This window comes from Malania oleifera, chromosome 5, assembly GCF_029873635.1.
Source record: "Malania oleifera isolate guangnan ecotype guangnan chromosome 5, ASM2987363v1, whole genome shotgun sequence".
In the NCBI taxonomy this organism is placed as follows: Eukaryota; Viridiplantae; Streptophyta; class Magnoliopsida; order Santalales; family Ximeniaceae; genus Malania; species Malania oleifera.
Window position 1 is genome coordinate 107,052,465 of NC_080421.1, and position 11,954 is coordinate 107,064,418.

At 32.7% G+C, this 11,954-nt stretch overlaps 1 protein-coding gene across 1 annotated transcript; it reads left to right on the plus strand.

Moving 5' to 3' along the window:
• Positions 1-5,238: 5,238 nt before the first annotated feature.
• LOC131156103 (uncharacterized) lies at positions 5,239-11,562 on the plus strand. Its single transcript, XM_058109550.1, has 3 exons — positions 5,239-5,311; positions 9,823-9,918; positions 11,414-11,562. Exons 1-3 carry the CDS (start codon positions 5,239-5,241, stop codon positions 11,560-11,562), a joined length of 318 nt encoding a protein of 105 aa, XP_057965533.1.
• Positions 11,563-11,954: the final 392 nt, after the last annotated feature.

Here is an 11,954-nt window from a genome sequence, read left to right on the forward strand (position 1 = left end):
TCTCTACTTCACGCAGCTTACACTGCAACACACTCTCTCAAACTCTGCACTCTTATGCACACTGCAACACACCACCCTCAAACTCTGCACTCTTATGCACACTGCAACACACCACACTACCACATATACAACTCCACACACACGTATATATATATACACAAGGGGGAGCAAAAATTTCAATGGGCAGTGGCTAAATGTCAACATGTTCGGCAAAGTAGGTGGAGCAGCAAAGGGTGACGGAGGAGCAACCGGCGCCGTAGATGTTGAAGGAGCAGCAGCTGTCTGCTTTGACTGGGTATGGATCCATCATCCACCAGCCAGAACCATCCTACCTCCCTCTCTTCTGCACAAACAGCCGCAGCACGACTATCTCCATATCCTCTGTCACGGCTCTCCCGCACCAGATCCATGCCCGATGCTCCACACGCAGCTGAGAATAGAGTATGACCACCCTGGCCACCAGAATGCAATCTCCACCATTTTCTGACCACTAGAAACACCTGCAACCCAAATTGGGCATCTCCCCTCCTGCAACCACCCAACACCTTACTTAGCTCCGGCCGTCATCTTTCATTTCGACTACCCACTCACTTGTACCGGCGAGCAGCAGAGAAACCAAATGATCCCCGTTCTTGCATGCGACGATGGAGCCTGCGAGTGCTCACGAGATGATGATGGCTTGACGGCAAAGAAGTTGGCCATGGCAATGTTCGGGTTTTAATGCATCAAATCTGTGGCGAATGCTTCATTAGAAATATTTTCCTTCTTATTTCTTGATCAGAGAGTGGTTGGATCTCTTCGGTGGATTAAATTCCTGTTCGCTTCAATCCGTCTACTTCTGTCCGGGTGAGTTTCTCTCCTGGATTTATTCTGAATTTTTATTCTGGTTTACGTGTTGGTTTGTGCGTACTAGAGATGGTGTAGCTCCATTTTTAAACCCATAGTCCCCAGAGGTTTGGTTTATCGGAAAGTATTTGTTCGGTGGTATCTCCCTGTTTCCTTCGATGAATTGATAATAAGCCCAAACCTGGCTATCTGTGGGTTGGTGGGTTTTCTTCAATTTTGAGCAGTGCTTGTTCCCGTGTATATTTGTTTACAACTTCATTGGAGGTTCATTGTGCTTGTATGACTTTTTAAGCGTGTCATTGTTTTAGCTTTCTAATGTGTGTGCTGAAAGCAGCCCCTGCTTTTGTTGTAGCCGCTATGGCTTCATGTGTAACCCATTGGGCAGTCACGCTTCATGCACACACCACTCATGGCAAAACACGCACACAACACAACCTTTCTCTCCTACCGACACCACACCAACCACCACCGAATACTCTCTACAACACTAGCTTCTACAGTCGAGCACCAGGCAACGCAAACCACTTCTAGCTGCGATAGAAACTGCACCAGCTTTAGCCGCGCAAACCCCTACGGTGACCTCCCCTGTAGAAACTTGCCTCCAAAAACCGACACCGCCTTTACAACCTCCATCCTTCATCCCCAACCACTGCAGCTTTGCCATTGTACACCCTGCTCTCCCAGTTCCGTTCCTCACCCTCATAGCCATCTCTTCCGTAGCCTCACACCACTGCAACGCCAACCTCCAGTTGTTCCGGCCAACAACCATCACTCACGGCATCACCCTTATTTCACCCACAGCCAACACAACCACCATCCTAGCCAGACGAACACCATCTAACTCCAACAACCCACTCTCACCCTCTCCATCCTCACCACCCTTGCTCTCAGGTCTTCCACACAATCCATGCACGTACTAGTGTCACAACCCAACTAGCCCTCTCGGCCAACCCCCATCTTTCCTGCGGTAAACCACCCACGACTTTTCATTCTCACAGCAACCAACAGCCATCCCCGAGCTCTGCTCATCACCCTCAGGCTCCCCTTTGATTCCCCAAGACCGTGAACACTGTTACCTCCATAACCGAGCTCTGCTCCATACCAGTAACTCTGCTTCCCACCTGCAACCAACTCCCATCCCTCTGTCTCTCGGCCTCACTCACGGCACCAACAGCACACGAACCAGAGATTCTCCCCAACTCTCACTCTCTCTCGTTTTCTGTCACGGCAGCACCAATAACCTACCCCACGAGCATTGCCGCTTACCGAGACTCTCTTCTCCTTCATCTCCTTCTCTCTCCCCCATCTCTTGGATCCTCCACATCAGCAATCTGCTGCCAGCCGAGAGCTTAGCCACCCACAGAGAGAGTACACCCCTCCGTCCTCACCATTGCTGGTAACCTCTACGGCCAACCACCCTTTTTCAACCTCGGTGAACCCCCCTGCTCTGGCATGGCCCAGTACACACAAATACACACTACACAAGGTTTTTATTCACGGCCTGCACAATACACACACAGCTTCACACACTAAAATACACACACTATTTACACACTGTTTCACAGAAATTCATGCTACACACATTATTTACACACACTAAAACACTCACATGAACTGCCCACACACACATTCTTATGCACGCACCACACTCACCTCACGGCCTGCACCACACACAGGAAACACTTATTGCTAGACACACATAGTTTCACACACATAGTTTCACACACATTGTTTCACACACTATACATACACTGTTTTACACACCAAAATACGCACCACACACACTTATACACACACTATTTCACACACTAAAATACGCACTCACACAGCACCTACACACACAACACTTACTACACCTGCACACACATCACTCACTAATTCCTGCACATACCTGCATACACACACACTCTTACACACGCTGACACACACACCACTACCCATGATTTAAAATTACCCATACACACTTACACACACACACACACACACACACACACCACTAATTTACATACCCAAGCATCCCATGCATACACGTCACACATGCACTTGATATTTTATTTACATTAATCTTATATATGTACCTATGATTATTGCACATTTATAAAAAATAAAAGTCATAAAAATGAAAAATAAGGAAAAAATCAGAAAATTTATTGGTCTTGACTGGGCCTAAAACGGGTTGACCCTTCTTGGATCGGTTCTTCATCAAATCGATTGGGTCTTCTGAACCGGTATGAAATCGGTTCTATCTTCCACTTTATTCCTCATCTTCTTCTTAATTTTTGCAGATTTAGCTTTAATTTATTTATTTAATTACTTTGAAAAAATGTTGAAAAATCATCAAATTGGTCTCGACCAAGACCTTAAATTTGTTTTTCACGGACCGGTCAACGTTTGACCGATTCGTCCTCTCTCGAATCGGTTCACGTCGGTTTTCTCCATTTCATTTGCTTCTTATTATTGATATTCAAAAAATTCATAAAAATCACAAAATTTTCAAAAATCCCAAAAAGATTTTCATACTTTGATTTCTATTGATTTTATTTGAATTATTTTTGAAGCTCGAAAAAATCACAAAAAAACTTTCACACTTAGGAAAAATCATTTTCATCCCGAACAAATTTCTAAAACCTCCTGGAATACTATTTTCCCATTTAGAAAAACCTATGGATTTCAACAACCCCCGGGAGAGTATTTTGTACTCTATTTTTGATTTTCTTTCCCGATGATTGCAACAAAGGGCATGTACTCTTCGGAGTATTGATTTGCCCTGGTTATGAGGGAATATCGATATAGTATTTTCATACTTTTGATTTTTGAAAGGGAGTAATTTTAAAAGGCTTATTCGATTTATTTTGGGATAATTTTCGATTAATCTGGTATCGTTCGTAAGAAAGAGCACGTAGGGGGTGCTAATACATTCCCCTCGCGTAACCGTACTCCCGAAAATGACTCTGGTTGCGCAGACTGATTCTACCCCTAATGGGTAGCAATCAAGTGTTCTAATTGCACTTTAAAAGGTTAGTGGCGACGCCATCTCACATTGTTTTCTCACGAAAATATCATTTTCAAAATACACATTTCCATCCATTTTCCCCTTGTTCGCAAGCCGAACCCACACGTGGGTTGGGTCCGGGATGTCGCGACAATTTAATAACATGGGATTTTGTAAGTGTATTCAACATCATTACTTGCTTGATTAAATGCTAGAACAACTTGAATAAAGTTAGGAAAACTCAATAAATTGTCTTGAATAATGGTCTACCAATTAACATAAATTTGTGTTTTCTTTATCCATTTAGTATTCATGTTTTACACATAGAAAAACTAACATTGCATAATTTTAATTTATAAAGAATTAATTTTGAAATTTTAGTTTATCTTCTTTTTTTTAACACTATCAGTGACAAGTTACTTGAATTTAAAAATATTGACTTATGTTTTATTTATTTTATAATATGTTTAGACATTTAATTTCTATGAAATTTAATTACATGTAACAAATATTTTGTAGTAATATAATTACAATGTATTTTTATAATTTTTTAATAATTTTTTTTCATATATATATATATATTAAAATTTTCAAAATAGTAATGAACTTATTTTTTGTTATGCTGATGTCAATTGGTTGTTCAAAAATGTGATTCAACAAGATACACTAATTAGTTTGAGAATCAATTAGGTCTTTCAATTACATAATTAATTTTTAAGATATTAATGTGATCAATTTTTTCAATTTAATTTATTGAACACGTGTCATTTTAAAACACCATTTTATTATGACAAAAATTATAGTTTTTTGACATACACATAATAATTGAGTAACGGTCAACTAGGGGAAAGTTACGGTATTAGTAAAATTAAAATTCAAAAGGTTGTTTGGTAGTTCTTGAAGATACAGGGGAGTAAAGTGTCATTTTTTAAAAACTCAAGGGTTTTACTGGATTTTATCTAAAATTATAAAAACCAATTTCATATTATTTCATTTCATTCTTCCGTACCAAACAATAAGGAAAAAAAATAAATATTTGAGAGGTATTTTTCAAAATTAAAGTAGGAAGAAAATACTTGAATGTAACTAACTAATAAAATTAACCCAGAAAATAGCGACTAACAAACTACAAATTATTAGATAAGAGAGTTCCATATCAGTCTCCCACACTCCAATAAGAAATCGTGAGCCCAAATCAGTCTCGCTTCACCAATTCCTCTCTCCCTCTATATAATATATGCGTGCACAACCCCTATGAATTAATATCCATGCACACCCTACCTACCTACCTAGCAATGTCAAGAGATAGATAGAGAACTAGTTGATCGTCCACCGTAGATCGTGTTTGAGAAGGTAATCTGGTGGGGGTCCCTAAAGGTGCCCACGAAGAAGAGATCCCCATGGAGGTTGAAGATAACGATGCTGAAGCAGCGGCGGATGCTTACCACGGTGATCCGGCAGAGGACCCAGAAGGTGCATACAAAGAAGAGATCCCCGTGGAGGTTGATATAAGCATGGAAAAATAATTAAATTATTATTTTAAAAAATTAAAATTTTGAAAATTGAATAAGTAATTTTAATAATTTAGAAAAACTTAAATAATTCTATTATTACAAAATATTTCCTATGTACATTTTATGAAGATTATATTATTAAATATAACTTTCAAAAATAAAATATATTATAAAATTAGCTCGGATCACACAGTTCGTGGAATTGTTGCTTGGCTTTTATGAGTTTGGTTGAATATCGTATTTAAAAACATGGGATTTTGTAAGTGTATTCAGCATGATTATCAGCTTGATTAAATGCTAGAACAACTTGAATAAAATTAAGAAAACTCAATACATTGTCTTGAACAATGGTCTACCAATTAACATAAATTTGAGTTTTCTTTATCCATTTAGTATTCATATTTTACGCATAGAAAACCTAACATCGCATAATTTTAATTTATAAAGAATTAAATTTGAAATTTTAGTTTATCTACTTTTTTTAACACTATGCGTGACTAGTTACTTGAATTTAAAAATATTAATTATATTTTATTTATTTTATAATATTTTTAGACATTAAATTTCTATGAAAGTTAATTACATGTAACAAATATTTTGTAGTAATATAATTACTATGTATTTTTATAATTTTTTTAATAATATATATATATTATAATTTTCCAAATTGTAATGAACTTATTTTTTGTTGTGCTGATGTCAATTGGTTGTTCAAAAGTGATTCAACTAGATAGACTAATTAATTTGAGAATCAATTAGGTCTTTCAATTACATAATTAATTTTTAAGATATTATGGTGATCAATTTTTTCATTTTAATTTATTAAACACATGTCATTTTAAAACACCATTTTACTATGACTAAAATTATATTTTTTTCGACATATACATAATAATTGACTAACAGTCAACTAGTGGAAAGTTTACTTTATTAGTAAAATAAAAACTCAAAAGGTTGTTTGGCAGTTCTTTAAGATATAGAGAATAAATCATCATTTTTTAAAAACTCAAAGGTTTTCTAGATTTTATCTAAAATTATAAAAACCAATTTCATATTATTTCATTTCATTCTTCCATACCAAAATGATAAGGAAAAAAAATAAATATTTGAGAGGGAATTTTCAAAATTTAAGTAGGAAGAAAATACTTGAATGTAACTAACTAATAAAATTAACCAAGAAAATAGCGACTAACAAACTAAAAATTATTCGAAAATAGAGTTCCTACTCAATCTTCCACACTCCAATAAGAAATCGTGAGTCCTAATCAGTCTCCCTTCATTAATTCCTCTCTCCGTCTATATATTATATGCGTGCACAACCTCCTATGAATTAATATGCATGCACACCCTACCTAACTACCTTGCTACGTCAAGAGATCGATAGAGAACTAGTTGATCATCCACCATCGATCGTGTTTGCGATGGTGATCCGACAGAGGACCCTGAACGTGCCTACGAAGAAGAGATCCCCGCGGAGGCTGATATAAGCATGGAAATATAATTAAATTATTATTTAAAAAAATTAAAATTATGAAAATTGAATAAATAATTTTAATAATTTAGAAAAACTTAAATAATTCTATTATTACAAAATATTTTTTATGTACATTTTATGAAAGTTATATTATTAAATATATCTTTAAAAAATAAAATATAGTATAAAATTAGCTCGGATCACACAGTTCGTGGAATTGTTGCTTGGCTTTTATGAGTTCAGTTGAATATCATATTTAAAAACATGGGATTTTGTAAAAGTATTCAGCATGGTTATCAGCTTGATTAAATGCTAGAACAACTTGAATAAAATTAGGAAAACTCAATAAATTGTCTTGAACAATGGTCTACCAATTAACATAAATTTGAGTTTTCTTTATCCATTTAGTATTCATGTTTTACGCATAGAAAAACTAACAACGCATAATTTTAATTTATAAAGAATTAATTTTGAAATTTTAGTTTATCTTCCTTTTTTTAACACTATGCGTGACAAGTTACTTGAATTTAAAAATATTGAATTACGTTTTATTTATTTTATAATATGTTTAGACATTTAATTTCTATGAAATTTAATTAGATCTAACAAATATTTCGTAGTAATATAATTACTATGTATTTTTATAATTTTTTAATAATTTTATTTTATCATATATTATAATTTTCCAAATTGTAATGAACTTATTTATTGTTATGCTGATGTCAATTGGTTGTTCAAAAGTGATTCAATCAGATAGGGTAATTAATTTGAGAATCAATTAGGTCTTTCAATTGCATAATTAATTTTTAAGATATTAATGTGATCAATTTTTTCATTTTAATTTATTGAACATGTGCCATTTTAAAACACCATTTTATTATGACTAAAATTATATTTTGTCGACATATATATAATAATTGACTAACAATCAACTAGGGGAACGTTTACGCTATTAGTAAAATTAAAACTCAGAAGGTTGTTTGGTAGTTCCTGAAGATACCGGGAGTAAAGTGTAATTTTTTAAAAACTCAAGGGTTTTACCAGATTTTATCTAAAATTATAAAAACCAATTTCATATTATTTCATTTCATTCTTTCGCACAAACAATAAGGAAAAAAAATAAATATTTGAGAGGCTTTTTTCAAAATTAAAGTAGGAAGAAAAAATACTTGAATGTAACTAACTAATAAAATTAACCAAGAAAATAGCGAATAACAAACTACAAATTATTAGATAAGAAAGTTCCTAATCAATCTCCCACACTCCAATAAGAAATCGTGAGTCTTGCTTCACCAATTCCTCTCTCCCTCTATATATTATATGCGTACATAACCCCTATGAATTAATATCCATGACACACTACCTACCTACCTAGCAATGTCAAGAGATTGATAGAGAACTAGTTGATCATCCACCGTCGATCGTGTTTGTGACGGTGATCCAGTGGGGGTCCCTAAAGGTGCCCACGAAGAAGAGATCCCCGCGGAGGTTGAAGATAAAGATGCTAAAACAGCAGCGGATGTTTACGACGGTGATCTGGCAGAGGACGCTGAAGTGCTTACGAAGAAGAGATCCCCGCGGAAGCTGATATAAGCATGGAAATATAATTAAATTATTATTTTTAAAAAAATATGAAGATTGAAAAAATAATTTTAATAATTTAGAAAAAACTTAAATAATTCTATTATTACAAAATATTTTCTATTTACATTTTATGAAAATTATATTTTTAAATATATCTTTAAAAAATAAAATATAATATAAAATTAGCTCGGATAAGACAGTTCGTGGAATTGTTGCTTGGCTTTTATGAGTATGGTTGAATATCATATTTAATAACAGCTCGAATAAAATTAGGAAAACTCAATAAATTGTCTTGAACAATGGTCTACCAATTAACAGAAATTTGAGTTTTCTTTATCCATTTAGTCCTCATGTTTTACAAATAGAAAAACTAACATCGCATAATTTTAATTTATAAAGAATTAATTTTGAAATTTTAGTTTATCTTCTTTTTTTTAACACTATGCGTGACAAGTTACTTGAATTTAAAAATATTGAATTACATTTTATTTATTTTATAATATGTTTAGACATTTAATTTCTATGAAATTTAATTACACGTAACAAATATTTTGTAGTAATATAATTACTATGTATTTTTATAATTTTTTAATAAATTTATTTTTTCATATATATATATTAAGATTTTCAAAATAGTAATGAACTTTTTTTTGTTATGCTGATGTCAATTGGTTGTTCAAAAGTGATTGAACCGGATAGACTAATTAATTTGAGATTCAATTAGGTCATTCAATTACATAATTAATTTTTAAGATATTATGCTAATCAATTTTTTCAATTTAATTTATTGAACATGTGTCTTTTTAAAACACCCTTTTATTATGACTAAAATTATATTTTTTCAACATATACATAATAATTGACTAATGGCCAACTAGTGGAAAGTTTACTCTATTAGTAAAATAAAAACTCAAAAGGTTGTTTGGTAGTTCTTTAAGATACAGAGAGTAAATCGTCATTTTTTTAAAGACTCAAAGGTTTTCTAGATTTTATCTAAAATTATAAAAACCAATTTTATATTATTTCATTTCATTCTTGCATACCAAAATGATAAGGAAAAAAAAAAATATTTGGGAGGGAATTTTCAAAATTAAAGTAGGAAGAAAATATTTGAATGTAACGAACTAATAAAATTAACCACGAAAATAGCGACTAACAAACTAAAAATTATTAGATAATAGAGTTCCTACTCAATATCCCACACTCCATTAAGAAATCATGAGTCCTAATCAGTCTCCCTTCACTAATTCCTCTCTCCCTCTATATATTATATGCGTGCACAACCCTCTATGAATTAATATCCATTCACACCCTACCTAACTACCTTGCTACGTCAAGAGATCGATAGAGAACTAGTTGATCATCCACCGTCGATCATGTTTGCGACGTTGATCTGGCGAAGGGCCCTTAAGGTGTCCATGAAGAAGAGATCCCCGCAGAGGTTGATGATGAAGATGCCGAAGCAGCGGTAGATGTTTACGACGGTGATCCGGCAGAGGACCCTGAAGGTGCCTACGAAGAAGAGATTCCCGCGGAGGCCGATATAAGCATGGAAATATAATTAAATTATTATTTAAAAAATTAAAATTATGAAAATTGAATAAATAATTTTAATAATTTAGAAAAACTTAAATAATTCTATTGTTACAAAATATTTTCTATGTACATTTTATGAAAATGATATTATTAAATATATCTTTAAAAAATAAAATATAATATAAAATTAGCTCAGATAAGACAGTTCGTGGAATTGTTGCTTGGCTTTTATGAGTATGGTTGAATATCATATTTAATAACATGGGATTTTGTAAGTGTATTCAACATCATTACTTGCTTGATTAAATGCTAGAACAACTTGAATAAAATCGGGAAAACTCAATAAATTGTCTTGAGCAATGGTCTACCAATTAACATAAATTTGAGTTTTCTTTATCCATTTAGTATTCATGTTTTACACATAGAAAAACTAACATCGCATAATTTTAATTTATAAAGAATTAATTTTAAAATTTTAGTTTATCTTCCTTTTTTTAACACTATGAGTGACAAGTTACTTGAATTTAAAAATATTGAATTACGTTTTATTTATTTTATAATATGTTTAGACATTTAATTTCTATGAAATTTAATTAGATCTAACAAATATTTCATAGTAATATAATTACTATGTATTTTTATAATTTTTTAATAATTTTATTTTATCATATATTATAATTTTCCAAATTGTAATGATCTTATTTATTGTTATGCTGATGTCAATTGGTTGTTCAAAAGTGATTCAATCAGAGAGGGTAATTAATTTGAGAATCAATTAGGTCTTTCAATTGCATAATTAATATTTAAGATATTAATGTGATCAATTTTTTCATTTTAATTTATTGAACACGTGCCATTTTAAAACACCATTTTATTATGACTAAAATTATATTTTGTCGACATATATATAATAATTGACTAACGGTCAACTAGGGGAACGTTTACGCTATTAGTAAAATTAAAACTCATAAGGTTGTTTGGTAGTTCCTGAAGATACCGGGAGTAAAGTGTAATTTTTTAAAAACTCAAGGGTTTTACTGGATTTTATCTAAAATTATAAAAACCAATTTCATATTATTTCATTTCATTCTTTCGCACAAACGATAAGGAAAAAAAATAAATATTTGAGAGGCTTTTTTCAAAATTAAAGTAGGAAGAAAAAATACTTGAATGTAACTAACTAATAAAATTAACTAAGAAAATAGCGACTAATAAACTACAAATTATTAGATAATAGAGTTCCTAATCAATCTCTCACACTCCAATAAGAAATCGTGAGTCCTAATCAGTCTCGCTTCACCAATTCCTCTCTCCCTCTATATATTATATGCTTGCACAACCCCTATGAATTAATATCCATGCACACCCTACCTACCTACCTAGCAATGTCAAGAGATGGATAGAGAACTAGTTGATCATCCACCGTCAATCGTGTTTGCGACGGTGATCCGGCGGGGGTCCCTAAAGGTGCCCACGAAGAAGAGATCCCCGCGGAGGTTGATGATGAAGATGCTGAAGCAGCGGGGGATGTTTACGACGATGATCCGGCAGAAGACTCTGAAGGTGCCTACAAAGAAGAGATCCCCGCGGAGGATGATATAAGCATGGAAAAATAATTAAATTATTATTTTAAAAAATTAAAATAATGAAAATTGAATAAATAATTTTAATAATTGAGAAAAACTTAAATAATTCTATTATTACAAAATATTTTCTATGTGCATTTTATGAAAATTATATTGTTAAATAAATTTTTTAAAAATAAAATATAATACAAAATTAGCTCGGATCACACAGTTCGTGGAATTGTTGCTTGGCTTTTATGAGTTCCGTTGAATATCATATTTAAAACATGGGATTTTGTAAGTATATTCAGCATGATTATCTGCTTGATTAAAGTCTAGAACAACTTGAATAAAATTAGGAAAACTCAATAAATTGTCTTGAACAATGGTCTACCAATTAACATAAATTTGAGTTTTCTTTATCCATTTAGTATTCATGTTTT